Source organism: Chelon labrosus (assembly GCF_963514085.1).
Source record: "Chelon labrosus genome assembly, chromosome: 14".
In the NCBI taxonomy this organism is placed as follows: domain Eukaryota; kingdom Metazoa; phylum Chordata; class Actinopteri; order Mugiliformes; family Mugilidae; genus Chelon; species Chelon labrosus.
In genome coordinates, this window is record NC_140347.1 from 4,250,383 (window position 1) to 4,275,937 (window position 25,555).

Genomic DNA, 25,555 nt, shown 5'->3' on the forward strand with positions numbered 1-25,555 from the left:
GGACGGGAACAATGTCATCCTGTCGCCTTAAAAAGAGTGCAGCTATGTTGTTGTGGTGAAATCACCTCGGGAGGAGAGAGCGGGATCAGCGGCAGCAGGAACTAAGACACAAAGACGCGGAGTCAGATGTCCCTGTCCTCCAGGACTCTTGTCTCGTCCACAGTGCCTTCAGCTCTCCGTCCAGCGCCAACATGCCCAGAGGATTTTTGGTGAAAAGGAACAAGAAGGCCAACCCGGTGTCCTACCGGGTGCGCTCCGACGATGAGGAGACGGAGCAAGCAGCGCCTGATGCTCCCTCTTCCTCCTCCTCCTCCTCCTCTTCTTCTTCTTCTTCTTCCTGCTCCGCGCGTCTCTCCTCCATCCCGGTGCGCTCACAGACGCCGACGCCCACCTGCGGGGCGGCGGCCACAGCTCCGGAGCGCCACGCCAGACCGGTTCAGTTCGGGAACCCGGAGGCGGTGTACCAGGCTCTGTACAGCCCCACCCGCCCCGTCAGCCAGGACCACGACCGCTCCTACTTCGAGAGGCGGTTCAACCTCGGGTCCCCGGTCTCCGCGGAGTCCTTTCCCACACCTGCCTCGCTCACCGCCCTGGACCACCTCTTCGCCCCCGTGGACCTGAAAATCGGCTCCAGCAACAGCAGCCGCACCGACGCCAGCGCCGCTTCCTCCGGGACGCTCCCCGCCGCCGGCACCAAACGCTCGTCCGGCGACGCGGAGCGCAAAAGCAAGCCGCCCTCCAAGAGGACCAAAGCCATCCGGAAACTGCACTTTGAGGATGATGTCACCACGTCTCCGGTTCTCGGGCTCAAAATTAAAGAGGCGCCGGTGGACCAGAAGCCTCTCAGGCCGCAGCCGGCCGGGGGCGACGTCCCGCTGGGGGAGTTTGTGTGCCAGCTGTGCCGGGAGGCGTACGCGGACCCGTTTGCTCTGGCGCAGCACAAGTGCTCCAGGATAGTCCGGGTCGAGTACAGGTGTCCCGAGTGCGACAAGGTGTTCAGCTGCCCGGCCAACCTCGCCTCACACCGGCGGTGGCACAAACCGAAGCCCCAGGGCGGAGCGCAGCATTTGGAGAGCGACAAGGGGGCAGGGTCCGGGAAGACGGCGGCGGAGGAGGCGAAGGATTCTAGTGACAGAGACACACCCAGCCCCGAGCCGTCCGAGTCCGGCTCAGAGGACGGACTGTATGACTGCCACCAGTGTGGGAAAAGGTTTAAGCGACAAGCGTACCTGCGGAAACACCTGGCGGCACAGCACGGCTCCCCGAAGCCGGCGGAGGGAGAGGAGGAGGAGGCGGTGGTGGAGGAGGCGGCGGCTCCTCCTCCTCCTCCTCCGGGCTGCGAGCAGAGCGCGACGCCCCTCAACCTGAGCTCCTCCACCTGCCACCTGTGTCCCGTCTGCGGGGAGAGCTTCACTAGCAGGTGCAGCCAGGAGCGGCACATCCGCCTGCTGCACTCCTCGCAGGTCTACCCCTGCAAATACTGCCCCGCCGTCTCCTACAGCTCCCCGGGACTCACCAGACACATCAACAAATGCCACCCGTCCGAGAACCGGCAGGTGATCCTGCTGCAGATGCCGCTGCGCCCCGCCTGCTGATCCGGACCTTAGGGCTCCACGACGAGATTCACAGTCCAGCTTTGTTCCTGGGGGAGGGGAGGAGGGGTGGGAGGGGGTTTGAACGTTACACTGCAAAAATATCCACTTCATGAAAACAAAATTCACTCAATTTTAAACATTTCAAGATTTAAAATCAAATTTTTTGTCACGTTTATGAAATAATTTGCTCATTTTTTGTTTTAATCTGGAAGAAAAAGCACAAATGTTTTTCAGATGAAGCAGATTTTTGCAGTGTAACTCCTCAGGATGCTGGCAGGGACTCGGTGCCTTGCTCCAGGACACTTCAGCAGGTTCTGGGTGTGTGTGTGTGTGTGAACCCCCGGCCTTCCCTCCCTCCACTAAAAGGATCTGTGGCGTCACTTTTAAGAAGCGTTTAGACTGTTCATTTTATTTTTCTAGCATCTCTGCACAAGTGCTATTAGCTCCTAGACCTAAGAGAGGGGGCGGCCCGTAGCCACCGGCGCCCCCGGGCCTGAGCAGACCTTACCCCATCACTCTGATTAGCTTTAACGTAGCTTTGTGGATCTGTGGATCAGTAGCTGTCGCCTGCAAACAGAAGAGAGTGACACTAGAGTAGCCGGTAAATGCCTTTTCATTAGAGACTCTGCTGTAAAACTGCCTTAAACTCAACGGATCTGATTGTTTTTTCTTATTTCTCACTGGCTGGGTATGTGAGCCTCCTGTATTATCAGTACACAGTATATCTAATCTCTGTTGGTTTTTTTTCTATTTATTTATGTATTTATTAAATTATTTGTGTAAGTTATTGCTCCGTGTGCTCCGACCTGTGCCGTGTTGTAGCCAAATAGTTTTATTTATGAAGAGGACGGCGTGTTTTGGTGTGACCTTTATAGCAATCGACCAGTTTGATCATAAGAACTGAATGCAATCATGTTTTTATTTATTCTTCTTCTCTTAGCTCTTATACTGCTCTGGATGTTTCTGCAGTATTTTGCTAAATGTCCAAAAAATAATAAAAAATACCAAACTGAGAAACAGATTTTTTTGTCGATGTCTTGTCCTGATGTTTCCTGGAGGTCTTAAAAGAGAAATAAATAAGATTCACAGTTTTAGTATCTTGACGCTCTACCTGTATTTTATCTTATTAAATTCTCACCCAGACTTTAGGGCTGTAAAAGAAAATGTAAATATTGTCTGAAACAAAAGTTTTTAAATGATTCAGATAAAACTAATTAGCAGCAATTTCATCAGCTGATTTGGTTTGTCCAGAATAAAACAACCACAAAAAGATACAAACCACCAACAATGAGACCCCAAACAACAACTAAGAGACTCCAAACGTCCACAGGTGACGCAAAGTCACCACAAAAAGACACAGACTGTTTCAGCTGGTGTCTATGTGTGGTTGTAAACAGTCAACGTTACAGATATTCTTAACAAGATATATTCAATAATACAATAGATATTCTTAAAAACTCTTTCAATGATTCACAACAAATTCAAAATAGAAAAACAAATATTTGCCACAGTTTTGTCGTTTTGTTGTTAATACTGTCAGTATCAGTATAAACTCCATGTTCTCATGGTTCATGGTTTCATCAGCTGGTTGGGTTTGTCCAACTCAAAACAAACAGAAAGACACATTACAATGAAAATACATAACAGGGAACTCCAGTCAACCATAAACAAACTCAAAGAGACACAAAACAACCACAAAGACTCAAAACAATCTCAGAGACACACAAAACAACCACAAAGACTCAAAACAACCTCAAAGAGACAAAAAACAACCACACAAGGACACAAAACAACCATTAAGACTCAAAACAACCTCAAAGAGACACAAAACAACCTCAAAGACTCATAACAACCTCAAAGAGACACAAAACAACTACACAAGGACACAAAACAACCAAAAAGACTCAAAACAACCTCAAAGAGACACAAAACAACCACATAAGGACACAAAACAACCAAAAAGACTCAAAAAACCTCAGAGACTCAAAACAACCTCAAAGAGACACAAAACAACCACAAAGACTCAAAACAACCTCAAAGAGACACAAAACAACCACACAAGGACACAAAACAACCATTAAGACTCAAAACAACCTCAAAGAGACACAAAACAACCTCAAAGAGACACAAAACAACGACATAAGGACACAAAACACCTCAAAGACTCATAACAACCTCAAAGAGACACAAAACAACCTCAAAGACTCATAACAACCTCAAAGAGACACAAAACAACCTCAAAGACTCATAACAACCACAAAGACTCAAAACAACCTCAAAGACTCATAACAACCACAAAGACACAAAACAACCTCAAAGACTCATAACAACCACAAAGACACAAAACAACCTCAAAGACTCATAACAACCACAAAGACTCAAAACAACCTCAAAGACTCATAACAACCTCAAAGATACACAAAACAACCTCAAAGACTCATAACAACCACAAAGACTCAAAACAACCTCAAAGAGACACAAAACAACCACAAAGACACAAAACAACCTCAAAGACTCAAAATGTTTCAGTTAACAGATCAACCTTTTTCCAGCCTGAAGATGTTTGTTCCCATTTTAAACAGAGAATAAAAACATTTTTAAACAAATAAGATTTAATCCGTTAAAACATGGTTTTAATCTAGTATTTAAAATGGTGCCACTTTTATTTGACTAATGATGGATTATTAAAAAGTCTTCAGACCATGTGAATCATTATCAGACTCTAGAGCTACAAACCTGTCAGTGTGTCTGAGGACATGATGCTTCAGATTTGAACACCAGGAGGATGTTAGAGACGATGATGAGTCAGTTCTCAATGAATGACTGGACACTTTCTGGAGAAGGAATGAAACCAGAGGAGAACCTGCTAGAACATCCACACAGTAGAGGAGGATTAAAAGGTCAGAGGTCAGCGGCAGGTCAACACACACAAAACATTTCTGCATGTGAAAGACATTCCTACAGTTCATCTCCTCCTCCTCACCCTCCTCTCCCTCCTCTCCCTCCTCCTCCTCCTCCTTCTCGGACTCTTCTTCTCAATCAGCTGCTCTTTATTCTACTTGTCTGACTCTTACTCAGTTATTCTAATAATTATTAACCCTTACAGATCAGCTGTACGTCATCAACAGCTGTTCATCTGAGAGCGCTATGTTTGTTTTCTGGTCTTCTACTATTTTTGCACCGTTTTACTCTTGTTACAGTTGTTGCATTGAGAAGATTTCTTGGTGCAGAACAATAAAACTGAAGCAGCAACACAAATAAACTGGATGTTCTCACCTTTACCTGCACACATACACACCAACATCAGCTGGTCTTTCTCCTTGTGTGGCTCTGACAGGTGTAGAGCAGCTGGAGATAAGAGCTACAGATAACACACACAATAACGCACAATAACACACAAACAATAACACACACTGTCTCTATAATGGAGCGTTTCCAGTGAAATGGAGAGAACATAGGAGATGGAGAGAGAGAGAGAGAGAGAGAGCAGCTGTCAGATGATCTGAGGCTTTTATTCTGAAACATCTCCAATAAAATACATCAATACCTAGAGCGCATCTACTGGAAATAGAACAGGAGAAGAAGAAGGAGAAAGGAGATGAAGAAGACAGTGAAGAAGGCACAGAAGAAGAGCAAGAAGGTGAAGAAGAAGATGGAGAAGAAGAAGACGGCGAGGAAGAAAGTGAAGAACAAGATGGTGAAGAAGAAGGTAGAGAAGAAGGAGTAGTAGGAAGATTAGATGGAGAAAGGAGAGGACGAGGACAAAAATAAGATGAAGGAGGAGAAGAAAAAGAAGGGATAAAGAAAGGAGGAAAATGAGGAGAAGGAGGTGAAGGAAGAGGAGAAGATGGAAGAGGAAGAAGAATGATAAAAAGAAAAAGATGAAGAGTAGGAAGACAAATAAGAAAGATGAAAAAAAGACCAAATAGATAGTAGAACATTGAGGAGAAGTAATATATTGTCCTCCATGTCCTCCTCCAGTCCTGAAAGTCTTAGTCTTAGAAGACGATCAAGACATCTCCACGTCTCAAGCGTTGCTGTCCACATGGATCTAATCTAATGACTGACAGCATCGTTTAGCCCCGCCCACAAACACCAACCGGTTCAGTAAAGACATGAAACTATGTCCAGACTTTATCAGGACACGTCCACACGTCCTCAGCTCGGGAAAGTGACACCATGTGATTGGATTAGTTGGGTTTAATGAGATGTAATGAGTCTGTAACGCTGTTAGGACGGGACAGGAGGCATGGGACACCACCAGTATCTGACGTTACCTGCAACGTGTCCCATCTATCTATCATCCGTCCATCCTTCTATCATGACTGACGTATAAAAGCTTCTTCTTCTTCTTTCTATCACCAGTACAGACGTGTAGTGACATCACTCCAGCTGCCTGTCTTCCGTCACCTGCCGTCTTTCCTCCTCCACCTCCTCCACCTCCTCCCTCCATCATGGCTGACCTCTCTCAGCTGCTCCTGCCCCTGCACGCGCCTCCTCTTATCACCATCGCTCTCAAACAAAGAGGCAGAAGGAGAAAGGGGAGTGTGGAGCAGACAGAGTAAACAGGGCCTGTGTGCGTAGGCCGGGGCAAGTCAAACAAACCTCGGGGTTATTTTCCGGGCCGCCAGGTGTTGGTGTCAGAGGCAGGAGAGCGTGGCGTCGACAGGAACAAGAGGCCGACACAAACACGGGAACATTGTGTTTTAAGTGCACATCAAGTGTTTGCTGCCTGCTCAGGCTTCAGCTGCAGAGACGCGTGGGTGTCGACTTAAAGTTAAAGGGTTTGTCTTCAACTGTCCTCTGACTCGTCCCTGTGTCCCTGAACTCTGGAGAGGACAGAAGAGTCTTCTTCTCTATCCAAAGAAAACAGAAGAAACTACTTTCGTTTACTACCACTGTTAGCTGAGAGGCTAGCAAGAGCTACTGTTAGCTGAGAGGCTAGGAAGAGCTACTGTTAGCGAGGATGCTAGGAAGAGCTACTATTAGCTGAGAGGCTAGGAAGAGCTATTATGAGTTTGGAGGCTAGGAAGAGCTACTATAAACTGGGAGGCTAGGAAGAGCTACTGTTAGCAAGGATGCTAGGAAGAGCTACTGTTAGCTGGGAGGGTAGGAAGAGCTTCTATTAGCTGGGAGGCTAGGAAGAGCTACTATTACCTGAGAGTCTAGGAAGAGCTACTATTACCCAAGAGGCTAGGAAGAGCTACTATTAGCTGGAACTCTAGAAAAAGCTACTGTTAGCTCGGAGGCTCTGAAGAGCTGCTGTTAGCCGGGAGGCTAGAAAGCTAGTAGGAGCTACTGTTAGCTGGGATGTTAAGAAGCTAGTAAGAGATACTGTTAGCTGGGAAGAGCTACAAACCATGGTAGAGCTGTTCTCTCTTGAGTCATCTGGTCTATAGTTTATTAATTCCATCATGTTGAGATGAAGATAAAGAAAGAGAAAAGTCTTCTGTGTGCTCTTTGAACTGATCAACCAATCAGAGAGACTCTCCATGAACAAAGTCAGTCTGGGTTACATGAAGACACAAGACACTGTGACTAGTTCTCCTAGAGCAGATTAATGAAATCAAACCATTTCCAGCCATCTTGTTAGCAGCATCATTATGTGCCTTCACATGTTCCACATACTTCTGTTTGTATCCAGATGATGAATTTAGATGCCAAACCAAAGAGAGAGGACAGATTTCATCAGCCTCCTCTCCCTGTCTGTGCTGCTGGCTGCAGTTAATTAGCTTTCCCACTTTAAGAGCCTTTCAACTCAACAAGGCGATTAAGGTTTTACTTGAGCTCTGCTAATCAGAGGGGAGATGGGTATCACGGCCAGCTGTATCCTGGTCCCTAAAGCCGACCAGCAGTCATCTGCAGACCCTGTCCTTGGAAATGATGTCACATGTCCCACTGGACTCATTGTACAAACAAAGACAGAGAAAAAACATGTTACTGGAAATTAGTTTAAAAACAACTGGAGGCCACTGCTGACCTGGTCCATGTCTGAGGTCCTGTGTTCACACTTGGTATTAAAATGTGTGTCCACATGTGTCTACATCAGATCTCAGTCTGGCTGAAAACGTGGCTGTGGTGGAACCTGAGCAGAGCTTCATCTGTTTTTTATCATGTGCTGCAGCTGAAAGCTCGGTGTGTTCTGTAATTCCTAGAATCCTCAGGGTGATCTGCTGCAGGCTTTTGTTCAGAGGGTGGAGGTAATGGGTGGGGCCGAGGGGAGGGAGGGAGGGAGGGACAGAGGGGACAGCTGATTTGAGGGCCCTGGCCATCACAAAGGGGTCCAGGACCTCCTCCACACATGCCCCACACAATGGCCCCGGCCCTAATGCTTGTAAATCTATTCACACATCCAGGGGCCAAAGATAATAACAAGCTGTTCAGAATGAATTTCTAATGAGCGCTGGGAATGTGATTCTGGTTCAGCAGAGACGCTAAACGCTTCACGGTCAGCCACGAAAACAACACGGGACGCTTTACCACTTCATCACAAATATGGACCATCAAATAGCACCGGGTAGAAAAAGATGAATAAAAAAATAGAGGGGGTGTGGCCCGCAAGAGAATCTGACACAGGGTCAGTAACAAGAATAGACATTTACTTTGAAAGTCTCAACAGCAGATATTCACAGACTGGAAAATAAATATATAAAAGGTTTTAATAAATAATGCATTAGACTACTTCCTGGACCAGAAAGACCTGGACTAGAGAGACCTGGACCAGTGGTCACCATAGAGACTACTTCCTGGACCAGAGAGACCTGGACCTGTGGTCACTATAGAGACTACTTCCTGGACCAGAGAGACCTGGACCAGTGGTCACTATAGAGACTACTTCCTGGACCAGAGAGACCTGGACCTGTGGTCACTATAGAGACTACTTCCTGGGTCAGAGAGCCCTGGACCAGTGGTCACCATGGAGACTACTTCCTGGACCAGGGAGACTGGGACCAGTGGTCACCATGGAGGCTACATCATGGACCAGAGAGACCTGGACCAGTGTTCACCATGGAGGCTACATCATGGACCAAAGAGACCTGGACCAGGCTTCACCATCGAGACTACTTCTTGGACCAGGCTTCACCATGGAGACTACTTCCTGGACCAGAGAGACCTGAACCAGTGGTCACTGTGGAGACTACTTCCTTTTTTTATCCTCAGCCCATAAATATAATATAATAATAAAATCTTTGTGTCCGTTGCGAGGACAGGTCTAGAGTAGAAGACACAGTGGACAGATTTGGACCCAACTTAAAACACATCAAGAATAAACCGTGTCACAGCCTTGAATGTTACCTTGGAGTCTTTGTCATCACACCCTGTGGGCCCCTCCCTCCGCCCCAGCACCTCCCTCTGCTCCGTGGCTCAGGTGTTCCTCTGCTCGGCCTAGAGGAGGTCTCTTTCAGGGATTCGTCACGGGTCGGCCAGGCTGCTGCTCCGTCGCGTGCCAGCTACTCGGAGGACGGTCCAGGCCCGACCACCAGACGGACCCTCGGCCCAACAGGCTGCCCCTGTCACCGTCGGCCCTGGCAACCGGTCACCAGCCCCCGGCCCCGCCCAAACTGGGGCCAAGAATAGGCAGCGACCCCCCTCTTCACCCCCGGCCTCTTTCCTTTCTGCTGGCTCTTCATGAGCTGCAGTCATCAGCAGGTTAGTGGAGGGATTTGAACTCATGCATTGTAACTTCATTATGATTTTATCTAATCAATCTACATTTTAATTGTTGACACATTTAACTCTGATGGACACATGTTTAACCTCGATGAAACAAAGGGAGTGAACAAAACTCAGGTTAAATTCAAACGTGTAAAATGATTCATGTAAAATTTCAAAATTTTTTCTTGTCATAGTTTCTTTTATCTTTGTGTTACTCTAATCAGCTTTAATATTATAATATTATCATTTATATGTGATACCATATGACCGGCAGCAGCAGCAGCAGTGTTTCCAGCCTCATTTACATAATTATGCATTTGCTTCCTGCAGCCGTGACAACAAGGAGCTGCTTTGACCTCCGATGACCTTTATTCAACTGTTCTGTGACTTAAACAACTGCACAGCCAAAAACCTAAACCACAAGAAAATGAATTATTTGTAAAAACGAAGTGAACCCTAGTTTTTAGTATCCGGTTTCCGGTAACTGCCGATCAGTGGTCTACAGCAGCTTAGAGGAATTTTAGCCCATTCCTCAGAGCAGAACCACTTCAGTTCTGAGATGTTGGTGGGTTTCCTCACATCAACTGCTTGCTTCAGGTCCTTCCACAACATTTCTATTGGATTAAGGTCAGGACTTTGACTTGGCCGTTCCTAAACATTCATCTTGTTCTTCTTTAACCGTTCTTTTGTAGAACCACTTGTGTTCTTGGGCTCGTTGTCTTGCTGCATGACCCAGTTTCTCTTCACATTCAGCTCATGGACAGATGTCCTGACATTTTCTTTTAGAATTCACTGGTAGAATTCAGAATTCATTGGTCCATCAATGAGGTTCAAGAATGTCCTGGTCCAGATGCAGCAGAACAGGCCCAAACCAGGACATTAGCACCCCCATGTTTGATGGAGGGATGAGGTTCTGATGCTGGAGTTCAGTGTTGTTTCATCTCATTTAAACCAAACTACTCTACTTTGGTCTCATCTGTCCACTAAACATTGTCCCAATAGTCTTCTGTCATAATCTTTCTCTTTCATGTGTTGGATTGGGTTCTATCTTTGTCTACTTTCAGTATTTGTTTGAAATTCTGCTGTTTTGACTCAATTTTATGCAGAAACTTAGAAAATTTGGAGGGAGGAGAAACCAGTCACATGGAAAACACAGACAGGGAAGAAACCGTTCACAAATGAAAACAGCAAACACAGAGAAAACCAAACAGGATTACAGAAATGGTTCCAAAACACAAACAAAACATGACATTTTTGGTGAAACCAAACCGACAAAGCTCCAATCCTTCAGAGATCAGGGACCCGGCTTCGTTTTAAAGCCAATTACTGCAGTTACATTCAGGCATTTGGGGAAAACTGTTCTGCTAATTGAAGTTTATCTGTCGTTATTTTTAAAACACAGATGGTTCAGAGCTGAAAATTGAGGCCTTTTTTTTATTTTTTTTGCGGAGCTCTTAGCATGACTCAGAACATAAAAGCATTCCCGTAATGTGTGTCGGTTTAATGCCAGCAATCATTTTCTTTGGAGTGGGTCAATTTTCTGAAAACGGCCATTTGTAAAGTCGTCATTAAGGCTTTTTATATAATTGGTATAAAATGCTGTGATACTGTACTGGTTGTAAAATGTGTGATTGTGTGACGAGGCTTTGGGGTTTTTTTTGTTTGTAGCAGCTGAACTGGTCGAGGTTGTTATAACTGAACTCCTCCTGAAGCTTCCAGAGGAATAAAACGCCACAGACGGCTCTGATTTAAAAGGAGAGAGATGCATTCAATGAGAGAAAACTAAGAAATTAAAGATCTGTTATTATCAGAAAGTCATAAAAGGATTAAAAGAAGAACTACCAGCCAACTGTGATGACGTTGAGATCAAAAAGTTGCACTTGAACGCAACACAAAGACAACAGCCAACCATCAGCTGATGAGGAAATAACTCTTAATACCAGCGGTGTCATTTAAATGGTAAAACAGGAAGAGCTACTATTAGCTGAGATGCTAAGAAGCTAGCAAAAGCTACAAACCATCAGTGATGCGGATCAGCTGATCTACAGTTTATTCATTCTAGATCATCATGTTGTTGTTGAGATATTTGTAGTTTTTATCTAAATCATAGACGGTATAAAGATGGACGGTGGAACAGCTCCTCTAAAGTGAAGCCAAAGCAAGTAGAGCTCCCCCTGGTGTCTGGCTGCAGTACAGGTAATAAATTCCACCTCCTCCATGTTAGTGGGCGGGGCTTGGGCCAAACTAAAACACTAAAATACCGTAAAGTGGTCCTGTGGGACCATGACAGTTGAACAAAAAAAACAAGTCCAGTGTATAATCCAACATTTCCTTGTAACTGGTGGAGGTAGAGCAGAGCGTAGTATTAATTAAACTAAAACATGAGTGAGTCTGGAGGAAGTGTGGGCGGGGCATTGATATCACGGTTCCATGTGGCTCCACCCTCAGACTGTACTGATCAGACTCTGGCTCCAAACTCACAAGATGGGAAAATAGCATCAGTTTGGTCAATGACAGAAGGTGTAGTCCATATTTATATACAGACTATGCTCTGAATCACAGACATTTGTTGAGTGTTATTTTGCTAGCGACGGCTTTAGCACGGCATCTTTCCAAAAACGATTTCTTAAAACGTTGTTAAAGCAGAGGACGGGTCCACATGTTCATATATCTAACTAATGTTTAGATTCTGCCGTCAACAACCAGGTGTAACGACTCCGGCAGGAAGTGAGTGTGTCGCTACAGCTGCACCACACGGAGCCCCCTGTGAACGGCTTCATATTTACAGGCCAATTATCTCTCTGAGGGGGGGTCGGCGTGACCGCAGGCCTCTCGAGCATGTTACAGGAAGGTCAGCCGCCGCTGATGGGGGCTAATTAAGCAACCGTCGCTCAAGAGCCAGTGGAGTGTGAGTCCCCCGCTACTTTACCCATCAGAGGAATGTCTCGTTTCTTGAATTCAAGGACGTTTCTGCTTCTGAAGGCGGCGGCGGTTCCTTGAGCGTGCTTGACCCGCTTGGTAACCACTTCAAACCGCCCCTGGTGGAATCTCCTTCTTTTTCTTGGCGGCTCTTCTCTTCTCCGCTCTTGTTTACAGATGAAAGTGTTGGAGACTCAAGGTTACAGGAAGCACCTCCTCCATGTGATGATTGTCTCTAACGCTGGGGGAAGATAATGACCTGTCAAGAGCCGGGACGTGTCGTGTCCTTGCAGCATCTTTGAGGTGAGGGACTTCTCGTCATGGTCTGCCATCGCAGTAATCCCTTTGCCCCCAGCTCCGTTAGGCAATGAAACAAGTTGTTTGACTGTGGTGTTGGAGGGGGTTAATCTGGCCTCAGCTGCCACCGTCCAAACCTTTTGAAACCTCTGTCAGTTTATGGGGGGGCTTCAGACGGCCTTTTCTCCCTGACCCTTATTGATTCAGGTCTGCACTGTGCCCTCTTCAACTCCCCAACCACCCACTCCCACAATCACATGCTGTCTCCAAAGAGCCCAGAGCCTCCAGCTACAGCACTGGGGGGGCTGTAATGTTTCAATTACCGATGTCTGTCATTGTCCCAGGTTGACAGCAGAGATCCTTTGGACCAGTGTGACTCCACCTCAGAGTCTTGATGAAACCACTACCTATGTTTTATCACAGTGTTTTTTTCCTACCCATTTTTATTTGTTTTTACACATTAAAACAACGACAGAGCTGCATCGACATATTCAAAGGAATCAAAAGACTCCTTGGATGAGGTGAAGAAGTTTATGCACGATCAAATCAGAATCAAATCTGTTTACAAGGAACTAGTTCTGTGCTTTTAACCCGTCCAAGACGTTTTAGGGTTTAAGGTGTTTCCTCAATGCTGTAGATGAGCACTGAGCCTCCCAGCTAACAGTAGCTCTTCCTAGCCTCCCTGCTAACAGTAACTCTTTCTAGCCTCCCAGCTAATAGTAGTTCTTCCTAGCCTCCCTGCTAACAGTAGCTCTTTCTAGCTTCATAGCCTCCCAGCTAATAGTAGCACTTCCTAGCCTCCTATTGACATTCCCAATGGCCTCATCTTTACATCATGTCTCCATGTTTCATACATTAAGTTAGCCGCTCATTAGCCTGCTAAGTTAGCAAAATCTATACTTTCAGATTCCAGACAAAGAAAACACAGAGGCCGAATTTTTATCTGTAGTTAACAGGTTTACCACCGTAGCTAGCTTTGGCATATTAGCTTTAAAAGGAACATGTTCAGCTTGTATTTATATGCTGTGTACAGTTTACAAGAAATTTAGACAACCAGCCGGGGAAGTTTTAGCATGTACGCTATTATTCCGCTAACTATCCCAGAATGCCGTTAAAGTTTCTCTCTTTTGAAGAGTCTGTGGTGCAGAAACAAATTTAGGCGACTAAAAGCTCACAAGCCTCAGTCTGGTCCCAGATGGCTCAGGGGGGGCTGAGATGCGGCGTAATCTAAATTCCATCTCCATTACACGAATAAGTGAGCAGATTGAATTTTCATCTGCATCTAGGGTTTGGGAAATTAAGACGGTGCTGTAACAGAGATGAGGCCTGATTGCTGCTAAATGTGATTGTCAGCGCCACATTTCCCCTGGATGATGTTCGGTGATGACGGGGAAAGTGTTTCTTGTTTCATATTCTGGAGGAAGACGGATGAGAAAAGAATAAAAAAAAAAGAGCGAAATGACGATGTTGTTAAAAGTGCGACATTGGAGTTGGAGTTAGGGTTAAAGGGGAACTACTGTTTTTACAACCTGGACCTTATTTTTGCTATAAAATACGATCATTTACTCACCCATATAACTCGTTCAGGAGATAATCAGATAAGCGTATATCCATATAGTGGGAGTGATTGGGGCACCGAAAGGCAGCTACTGCTAGTGTTTGGCAACATGGCTGAATATTTTTCCGATTATTACAGATAAACAAGCCGACCGTCGCAGGTGATGATGATAAAAGGTAACTACGGACTCAACGGGTAATAGCACTAGCGTATCATAATAAAATATTAGTGAAATTAACGAGTTTCGTGGCAGATAATGCGTTATTTAGAGGCTGCGTTTCGGTGCCCCAGTCACTCCCACTATATGGATATACGCTGATCTAAACATCTCCTGAACAAGTGCAAATGACATATATGTTGTATTTTATGCTGGAAATAAGGTCCAGGTTGTAAAAAACAGTAGTTCCCCTTTTAAAAAAAGAATTTTAAATGTAAGAATTTTAGTAGCTGCGTCATATCAGGGCCAAAATTCTTTTTGAATAAATTATTTATTTTCATTTTTATTTATATTTTAATATGTCAGCTCTTATTTTATTTTTTTGGCCTTGATTTGGCATTCAGGGGGGTGTGGCCTAAACGGAGAGAGAAAGAGAACGTGGACTCATGAGTCAGTCAAATGTTTATTGACTACTTTTAAAAAGATATTCTGAGAAATCATTCCATATTATTATAATCATCTCAACGAAACATCTTTCAAAGCTCAGGATCAAAATTTTAGCTTTTAATTTCCCAACGTCTGGGCCCAGATTTACAGTAGCTCAGATGCTAGTCCTTCATGCAGCCTGCATATTTTTAATAATGTCCACAATGTCCTCATCTCCTACTGTTCTCTTGGCCAAAGCAGAAGCAGGTTGGATCACCTGTTAAATGCACGAATTAGAAGCTCTGCAAGAGGCAGAAATGTACATCACTCTACTGCCAAACAAAACTGATAGTCGCACGGTTTGGTGTCGCAGAATTACCGGTCGTATAGACTGAGTTTGTGGTGAATCTTATGCGTGGGTGACCTTTCTGCTTCCTGCTGAGCGCTGATCAGCCTCCACCCTGTCTGGGCATGCCGACACCCGGGCACCGAGTTAATGGCTCAGGTGGGAACGGCAGGAACGGTGCGTGCTGGAGCGTCGGGAAGACGAGGGCCGTCCCCGCTGCATTAACAAACCACATAACAGCACACGCCGTCACCTCTCCGAGTTCTGAGAAAGCTTTTGGTGCGATCATTAGAGAGCGGAGAGGAGGGGAAAAGGCATCTCCCCGAGGTTCGGAGCACAATACGACAACCAACAACCGGGGCCTGTGGAAGGATTGTCTGCTCCAGCAGGCGGCTAATGAAGGCTGAGAGGACCTGTGGTGGCTCGGTAATTGAACCTCTGGGACATTCTCTCACTCTACATCAGCATTCTGCTCTCATGAAGTTACGCTCACTTTTATGCTGCTGCTGCTGCTGCTGATGCTGAGGGACTGTTTAATGCGGCATTGGGTTGTTTTTTTGTTTGGGGGGCGGGGGTGAATGTGTGCAGAGACACCTGTGACACAAAGGTTGGTCAGCTCCCTTTTGTCGGCATTTCTGCTGTAGTAAAACCCAGACACAGAGCATCTTTTTAGAAATTATATTTACACAACGACAACAACAAGGACCCCTTCAGACCTTCTATTAACGTCTGTCCTTGGCGATCTGATCTCAAGTGTCCAGGTGTGAACGCACCCAGGACACGTTTGACTGGGGAAGTGAGTCAGCCGTCAGAATCCATGGAGTCCACTCAGTCAAAGGCTGTACCCAAACAACAACAACAAACACTGAACGTTTAAAAGAAGAGAAAAGTTTCCTGGAGACAGCGTCAAGGAGAAACATCTTCCAGAGAGGATTAGGGAGTTTATGGCAGCGTTGGATGACCAGAACATTTCTGGAGTAGAGAACACAAGGTACCAGCTACCCTCTCCACACTACATTAACTTTGACAGAAAGATTTATTGGACTGAATCCAGTCCACTCTAGGAGAAGACAAGGAAGACAAGGAAAGACTTTAGGAAGCTACAGGAGACCAACTCTAGGAGAAGACAAGGAAAGACTTTAGGAAGCTACAGGAGACCAACTCTAGGAGAAGACAAGGAAAGACTTTAGGAAGCTACAGGAGACCAACTCTAGGACATTTAGGATCAGATCTGGACTCTGGATCGGCCTATACCTAATGTCAAAGGACTGGTATCAGACTCGGGACATCCCAACTATGAAGCATGGGTGATTAATATGTTGTACTTCTATTAGTTTGATAACTACAGGCCATTATCTTTGGTTCCAGGTTTTTTGGGGCGGATCGAAGGTGTGAACAGACGTTTGACAAAACATCCGGTCGAGATGAAATCGACCGCTCTGGCACCGTCTCAAACAGGAGCACACAATCTGGGGGACGTCCACCGTGTCTGTCCCACAGATGGCCCCGGCCTCGCTCGCCCTCTGTCCGCTGGCTGGACCGCCGCTCTGCTGGATGCCGCCATCGGTGCCAAAACCTCAAAACACTCTCCTCCAACAACGCCCTGTCTGCTCCCCGGCCCCCCCGGCACCCCCGGCCCCCCGGCCCTGGAAGCCCTCGCCTCGTCTGACTGCCTCTGTAAATAAATAACAACAACAAAATAGCAACAAGAGGGTGACACCCGGCAGAACCCGGCGGACCATATGGGACCTGCTAGGGTTTGGCGAGGTGCAGGGGGTGGTGGTGGTGATGGTAGGGGGGTGTGGTGGTCACAGATGGCTGCTCGACCCCTGCGCCGCCCCACATTTTTCCAGGCTGCTGTGCTTTTAGGTCATCCCCAATCACCAAACCACCCTTTTCCCCAACTAATTTTTTTGATTGTTGACACAGGCTCAGATGGGTAAAACACAATAGCAAACAATTAACCAAAGGGAGCCGTATTAAAGGGGGACTTATTATGAGACGGGTGGTGGATGACTCACTTTGCATTAGGCTTTGAAGGCGGTCCCTTGCGGCCCGGCGTCGGGGCGCTCCAGCTTTAAAAGCCTGCGCATCTTGGCACCTTGCTCAATAGAAAAGCAGGCGGTTGATCTGGGCTGCATTAGCGCTGAGCCTTTGTTCTCTCCCGAAGGGCTGTCAAATGGAGAGACGGCTCCCTGAGACATTTTATAGATACATTCCCCCTCAAAGGCAGCTGAGCACCGGCAGGATGAAGCGGACTCGCAGAGTATTAAAGCCGCAAATATTCCATTCAGCCATTTGTAAACGCCGACAGTGTGACTGACGCACGGCTCAAAGGTCGTGGCAGAGGATTTGAAGTCCAATTTCATTTTGTCCTTTGCTGCTCTTCCTTTTATTTCTTCCTTCGTGCACTTTCTGATTAAATGCTTCCATGTGTGTCGTACACAGACACAAATTGATTCCTTATTCGGCGCGACATGACAGGAGTGATTCGAAAAGCACCAACGGTTTCTGCAGATTGGAGATTTATCTCCACAAATGTTTCCGCGTTAAAGTCTTGACTGTGTTCCAGAGCAAAATGTAGATTAGTGAATGTAAGTCGATGACATTTCTTCATGCTTGCACGCCTTGTATACAGTACAGATTAAAAGTTTTTTTGCTTAATTCCAAACTTTCTACGTAAAAATGATTCAAAACATCAGCGTATATTCACCCACTCAAACACATAAGACAGAAATATTATACTTGTGCACTCATTTATTTAAGACAAGTAATAATTTGTTATCTGAACCCCGGTTTTCAATATCTGGAGTGACGTCCTTGTGCAGCAGTTACCCGTAACTAAACTTTTCCGGTAACTGCTGATCTGTCATCTACAGCAGCTTGGAGGAATTTTAGCCCACTGCTTCAGTTCTGAGATGTTGGTGGGTTTCCTCAATATTATACTTGTGCATTCACTTATTTAAGGAACATAATAATTTTTTAATATCAGTGAGATGTTAAAATATGTGAACCCCAACTAAACGTTTTCAGTAACTGCTGAACAGTCGTCTGCGTCTTGGAGAAATTAGCTTTTTTGTTTGTTTGTTTTTTTTTTGGTAGAAATGTGGAAAATTCTGATCGGTGCAAAGACTTATAATCTGCACTGTTCATTGAAAAGCAAAAATACAGTAGCGCTCCAAGTGTTCGTTAAATTACAATAAAACATCGCCCTTTGAAACCCGATTCCACCTCCTGTTAGCACACAGTCACTCCCTCCTTCCTCATTGTGTACATTTATTTATTATTTGTAGGTTTGATTTCCATCTTGATTGCCTCAAAGCAACATGACTCAGTACTAACCCAGTTCTCCAGTTCAATCTGGTCCCAACTGACGCTAATATACAAAATATTTATTCAGTTTTTTTAGTTGATTATGCAGATTTTTTTATTTATCTTACACAAAAATACCAAATAGTCTCTGGTTCCAGATTTTCTACATGTGACACTTTGCCAAATGTGCTTTTCTTAATTTATCATTTCATCATTAAAGTCTTGATTTCATGCAACTCATCAACCCTCTATTGCTGCTGTTCATAATAACAACACTCCTGCTGCTGCTGCTGCTGCTGCTGAAAGTCCCAGCCGTGCTCCTGCTGCCTGTTGGCTCCTCCCGGCCCCGGGGCCCCGGAGGAGATCAGGCGGTCAGGCCCTGTGGACGGTTACCTGGCAGCCTGCGCAGCGGGGAGTCTGGAGGTCCCTGAACGCAGCAGCACTCAGCCTCCTTCCACTGATCCTCATCACGGCATCGGCTCCATCTGCGGCCACAGTCACACTTGAGGAGATTATGTTTGGTCTGGAGCCCGTCGGAGCTCGGTCACAGACAAACGAGACGAACGGGACGTCAGCTGAAGGATGAAATCAGAGGCGGATACTTGTTTTTATGTTGACATGGAGAGCGGGTGATGTGGGTTTAACCCCTGGAAAGGGAATGAGGGGACAAAATAACAGAGACACGTGAAATAAAAGAAAAAGCACCAGCTCCGCCCTCAAATCTATGACATCAACAACACAACAAGTGTTTAGCAAACTGTTGCTACAGGCGTTTTTGTAAAGATAAAGCCTTGTTAACATCCAACCTGGTCCATCTCTGAGTCCCTGTGTCTCCACCTGGTCTTAATATAAATGTGTCTCCACCTGGTCTTAATATAAATGTGTCTCCACATGCGTCCCCAGCCAGCACTTGAGATCTGATCTCAGTTTGTGTGTCTGTAAATCAGCAGCGCCATCATGTGGTCAGTAGAATATTGTACCAGCTGCTGTCTCTAATGGATCTCTACCTACCGCTGGATCAGAACCATCAACAGCTGGGTGTTGACTTGGAGACATCATCCAGATGTTGGAACAAGATGGAAAGACTCTCACATGATAAGATCTGATTTATTTTAGAGACAAAGACTCAGATTAGACCTGAACCCCGGAAGCTTCCATCCTCAGAGGAACCAGGTCACTGCTGAAGAAACAAACATCTCTGATGATGAAGGAGAATATTTCGTAGCTTTGGTGCCTCTCTGTTCTCAACGAGTCCTCGCTGCCACGGATTGATCCTTTACTTCTACACAACGATCCAACAAACGCACAAGAAGACAAAAAAAAACAACCTTCTACACCAAAGAATCTAAAGGGACATTTTTTTAGACATGATTTATTTTTGTGGTCACCGGACATTTAATCTCTCTTTCAGCTGATCGGATGTCCAGAATAACTCGTCCAGTGTCCCCTCTCAGCGGTTCGGTCCACTGCTGTCTCTCTCTCTGGACTCAGGACTCAGATATTGTGCTTCATCCAGAAGCTTTTAAGCTTCTTGCCATAGTCCAGGAGCAGATAGAGACGCTGCGCCTGTTCACCTCCGATAGCCTCCTCCAGCCGCCTAGACCAAATAACAGCAGCACTCCTGGCCTCCTTTCATCCCACAGTCCCAGAGTCCCTTCCCTTTTTCTTTCATTACAACTGAAGGACTGTCTCTCTGTCTGTATGTGTGTCTTGCATTAGGGGTGCAGTGGGGGTGGTGGGCTGCAAAAGAAAATGGACTTCTGTGTGCTTCCTAGCAGCAACAGCTTTTTTTTTTTTTTAATCCTAGCCCCAAGCCGTACTGTGCACTGAAGCAAGCTATTACATGGCAACAATTAAGAGGCTGGAGCGCAGCACCTGGTCCTCCCCATTCGCTGGCCTTCGCTGGCAGCTGACTATACAGTTCCCCCTGCCAGGTGGTTCCACTTCAATCACATTAGCTAGTCACTGTAGGGTTAATAAAGAGCCCGCTAACCCTCCCTCCCTCCATCCATCCATCCCTCTCAGCTTCTTCTTCTTCTTTCTTTTTTTAGCAGAAAATCTGGACATTTTAAAACTCGTTAGAATTAAGATCCTCCGCCGGCGCTGGATAATTAACGCAGCGGCAGGACAAGCTCCTTGGAATCCACGGCTAACGTTTCAGGGAGGGTGGAGTGAGGAGGGTGGAGGGTGGAGGGGTCCCTATCCGCTTATAGTCCATTTGTACAAAGAGCAGAGGATCATAATAGACCTTTTCATGGAGGGACAAAACAGATGGAGGCCAATTGAAATGAGACAGGCAGGGAGACTGTACATATCTGCCCAGATACTGGCGATGTGCAGGGATTCAACAGAGAAAAACGGCGAGCCAGCCAGCAGCGTCTTTTAGTCTGTGCCCGTCGTTGGAAGCGTTATCGCACTATAACCAGCCTGCAAACCAAAAAAACAAACAAACAAAAAAAACTGTAAATAAATGAAGGAGTTTGGGCCGAGGGAGCGGAATCAATAGTCATTTGTAAGCACAGAAACCAGATGTATGCAGTGACATTTAACGCCGCTCGGCCTCCTTTCAGCGGGGAGCTAATGGTACGTTTCCCCACTCGCCTCCTGTTGCTTTGTTGTCGTCGTCAATTTTTTCTTATTTTTGGAAGAAGTTTCCTTTTCTTTTCTGTCACTCTGTGGAGTGAAGTCTTTGTTCAGCGACAAAGAATGAGCTGCGCTTTTTATTTTAAGTGTTGTTATCGGACGGGATTTACCTGATATGACGAGTTGGGAAAAAAAAGAAAAACAGAATTTAGTTTATGAATGAAAATTTGTTTTTTATTTCCAGCAAAACAAAATCATCACATCTTGTTCTGGCTCCGTATCGAAGCCCAAATATCCTCAATGTTTAGCCACTATATGCAGAGAATAAAATGTTTATCAGTGTAGCCTCACATTTTAACAACACACATGCAAATACTTAAAAAAAAATCATTTTCTTTATATCAGCATATAAACATTTACAGAAAGGAAGTCTGAACCAGGTTAATGCCATACATACACTGTAAAAGCTCACCTTTACAAAACAAGAAAAAAACGTTTTATATGTAAAATAGTCAACAAATGTATTATCTATTCTCAGAGAACCCACAGATATCTGAAAACTAGTGTTTTTAGACTAAAAACAAGTAGATTTGTGTCGATTCGAGGAAAATATGAGCACAACAGTTTAGTCAGTGTCAATAGTTCAGACTTTACAGTCAGTACTCACAATAAAACAATGAATTAAATTTAGTGTTGATCTGTTTTTATTGTGTTAAGATGTTTGAAATAAGAAATTCTAAATTTATCAAAGTAGTCGTGCATATGTCTGTTTATCTAAACTCTTAAGAATCATTTTAACCATCAACTTACTACAATAACAAGTTACAAAAGCTTATTATTAAGATCATTTAGGAATAAAATACACAGAAAAACAAGCTTTGATTTAATATATTCCATCTTAGTTCGATTTCAGTTTTTACAGTGTATTTTCTTTTAATTTCTTTAATATAAAGTAATTTTCCAAAGTGTAAACATTTTCAGAAAGAGATATTTTTATTTTTATTTTTGGTAGTTTTTGAGCATTTTTTGCACAGTGAGGACATTTTAAGACATCTTGGAAAGTGGGGACATTTTTAGAGACCTGTTCAGCTTGTCTTTGAGGAGTGCTTTTTAGAAAAAAATGAAATGAGAAATAAAGTCAAGATAAAGAACATTTATGGAAGGTGACTATTGAAAATAAACAGTTTATTATATATACAATGAGCAGATTCTGCTTTGATTTAAGACATTTCATCTTGGTTAGATTTCATTTTTTTACAGTGTAGACACTGAAAGTGTTTGTTTCTGTTTGGTCAACAGAATAAAACCCTCTTCAGAACCCCCCCCCCCACACACACACACACACACACACACACACGCACGACTCCACTTTATTCCTCAGAAGCATCGGGGAAGACACATCAAAGCCCCGAGGCCGAGCTGGAGATGGAAGGAGGGGGGAGGTAAAGGGAGGAGGGGTGAGGAGGAGGAGAAGGAGGAGGCAGGGAGGGAGGGAACGCAGGATGCTCCCACTTTAATCTTCTTTATCCACTGATGTGAGGACAGACCGTCCCAAATTCCATTTATGAGAGAAATACTGATGCAAAAAAAAAAAGAAGCAGCTTGTCTTTATAGCGGAGAGAACAAATTGGATGCAAATGTTCATCCTTTGAACTGAGTAAAGTGGAATAATGGAGCCATCCATAAATTATTAATCAGTGTTGGTTCAGAGCTGAACCCAGAGGACGGTCGACATCACCTGACGCTGCACCAGAAAACTCAATTATTACCAATTATTGTTCAGTCAGGTCATTATGTCTGATCCAAATCTGGTCTACATGGATGTTCTGGTGTTGAGCGTTGGTTTATAATCACAAAGAGAGATGTTGTTTCAACTGTGTAGCACTATTTCACTAACAAATAGAAGACAGCAAGAGCTACTGTTAGCTGCAAGGCTAGTAAGCTAGGAAGAGCTACTGATAGCTACGAGGCCAGGAAGAGCTACTGTTAGCTGAGTGGCTATGAAGAGATACTATTAGCTGGGATGCTAGGGAAAGCTACTGACTGCTGGGAGGCTATAGCTGGGAGGCTAGGAAGAGATCATGTTAGCTGGGAGGCTAGGAAGAGCTTCTATTAGCTGGGAGGCTAAGAAGAGCTACTATTAGCTGGGAGGCAAGGAAAAGCTACTACTAGCTTGGAGGCTAGGAAGAGCTACTGTTAGCTGGCAAGTTAGGAGGTGCTACTGATAGCTGGTAGGCAAGGAAGCTAGGAAGAGCCGCTCTTAGCTGGGAGGCTAAGAAAAGCTACTGATAGCTGGAGGGCTATGAAGTGCTACTATTAGATGAGTGGCCAGGAATTTATGAACAGCTAGTGTTAGCTGGGATACGGGGAAGCCAGGAAAAGCTAATATTACCTGCAGAGTTTTTTGTTTTTGTGCCTAGCAACACATTTTAAGCTCTTTTTTGACAGCATTAAATCACAGAAACAATAGTTTTAAGGTTCTGGTTTAGGACAGCAGTGTGGGTGTTCCTTTAACTGAGATTACACAGCGTGACATCATCGACCAAAACCACAAAATACTTACTGGTCCACTGTTAGATGATACCAGGATGGATTTTAACAGTAACTCTGAGTGAAAACCAATCAATCAAAAGTGGCTGAAGATACTGAAAATTAAATGGTGCTGAGTGGGTTTGTGAGAAAACTGGATATTTGCCAGATACTGTTGCTAGAATTTGAAGAAGTCTTTGAAATCACCAAGAATGATGTGGATTATTTTCTACAGCACCAGTTTAGGAAGTGTTTGGGGAAAAGAAAAAGCTGAGATTAAAATCTCTGTCCCGACAGCCACCGGACATCGTAAACCAAACTCTCATAGGATTTAACCTGCAAATAAAAGTTGATTTTGTCTCAGCTCGTTATCCACGCCATTGCCTCCAGGTGGCAGCAACTGTCTTCTACTTGCTTTCTTTTATCTCTCACATTGTTTGGGAGTCTGGATTAGCGACACTCCGGGTGACTCTCTCTGCATTAGACTGTTGCGTCGTAGATAGAACTTCACAACAATTCAGTTTCTGTTACATCGTCTGGGCTAGCGTGCTGGCTATCAGGCAGCAGAGCCAGTGGGTGGCTCACTATATGCAAAATCTGATTCTAAGATTTCAAAAAACAGCTAAATTAGCATGCATGACTACTGTTCTGTACATCACTACATAAAGTCCCGCCCACATGATCTGATTGCTGGAGTAGAATCAGTTCTCAATGGAGAGAGTACAGAACAACTCTCTACCATGAAAGAAATGTGAGCAGTGGAAGTAAAGATGGCCAGAAAAACAACTTGTTTAGCATCCAGCAGGCGTTAGCTTGTTTTATTATAACATTAAAATTAGTATGACATTATAACCTTAGCATAAAACGGCTGGTTCCATTTTAAAAAAGAATAACTAGCAAAATTGCTGTGTTAGCGCAAAGTTAAAGCTGTAAATATAAAGATCAACACTTCCTGCCTCCTTCACAAAACTGAAGCCTAAACACCCCCAGAAAAGGCTGCAGCGATTTTGTGCTTGCTGCTGACTGCTAGCATGTGTGGCAACGCATGCTAATACGAGCTGTCAGGAAATATAGAGACATGAAGTCAGACGTTTTCTTAAAATTATAGACAAAACTCTAAAGTTCAAAACATTTGAATGTTTCCAGCTTTGTGACTTTAGCCGACTGACATTTTTTTCAGTGTACATATGTGTGTTGGCGGTGGCCAGACTCGGAGCAGCTGGTCAGTTAGCAGGCCACATCAGCGTCAGGCCGCCTCACTGATAATGGGATTAGCTTAAGCCAGGCATCAGGGAAAGCACAGAGGATGGAGTGAGGGTGGGGGTCGCCACCATGCACAAAAATAAAATATAATAATCAAAAAGAAAAAATACTTCCCTTAAAAAACCCACCATCACACTGCAACCCAGAACTACAAACTTGAAGGAGTGGACACTGCAGGTATGTGACATCAACTGCTTGCTTCAGGTCCTTGTATAAAGAAAGTTATCATCTCTAGCTTCAACGTGTCTTAAACTCTAAACACAATGATCTACTTCCACCACCAGATATTAAATGTGTTTTCATTGGTTGCAGTGACGTACTGACCCAACACCATGACGACAAAACTACAATTTATATGATCACTGACATTGATTAGTTGTTACAGCCCAATACACATTTATAATCATAATGTTTATCTCTAACTGATCTGATTCACTGGTAATATCTTCACTGGGAGTTTATCATCCTCAGTGTCAATGAATGGAAACATCCTCTCAGTAAAAGTGTGTGTGATGGTGTGTATGTGTTTGTTAGTATCAAGATCAGAGAACGACAGATTTCCTCTTATTCCTCTTACGTTGAAGCTAGAGATGATAACTTTCTTTATACAAGGACCTGAAGCAAGCAGTTGATGTGAGGAAACCCACCAACATCTCAGAACTGAAGTGGTTCTGTTCTGAGGAATGGACTAAAATTCCTCCAAGCTGCTGTAGACCACTGATCAGCAGTTACCAGAAACATTTAGTTACAAGGAGGTCACAGCATTTATAAATCCACTAGTCTAATATTTCTGTTTAATTCATTTGATTGGGTCCTCTTTGTCAACTTACAGAATTTGTGTGAAAATGTTTTAAGTCATTTTTATGAAGAAATGCATAAAATACTGAAGGATGGAACAACTTTGAAGCAGCTTT

At 44.6% G+C, this 25,555-nt stretch overlaps 2 protein-coding genes across 2 annotated transcripts in view; both read left to right on the top strand.

Moving 5' to 3' along the window:
* Positions 1 to 25,555, top strand: part of naa20 (N-alpha-acetyltransferase 20, NatB catalytic subunit) — a 163,280-nt gene that overhangs the window by 64,712 nt on the left and 73,013 nt on the right. The window lies entirely within an intron of this gene.
* Positions 192 to 1,595, top strand: insm1a (insulinoma-associated 1a; the record flags this gene model as incomplete). The annotated part of the gene is made up of 1 exon (XM_084560713.1): positions 192 to 1,595. One exon carries the CDS (start codon positions 192 to 194, stop codon positions 1,593 to 1,595), a length of 1,404 nt encoding a protein of 467 aa, XP_084416839.1.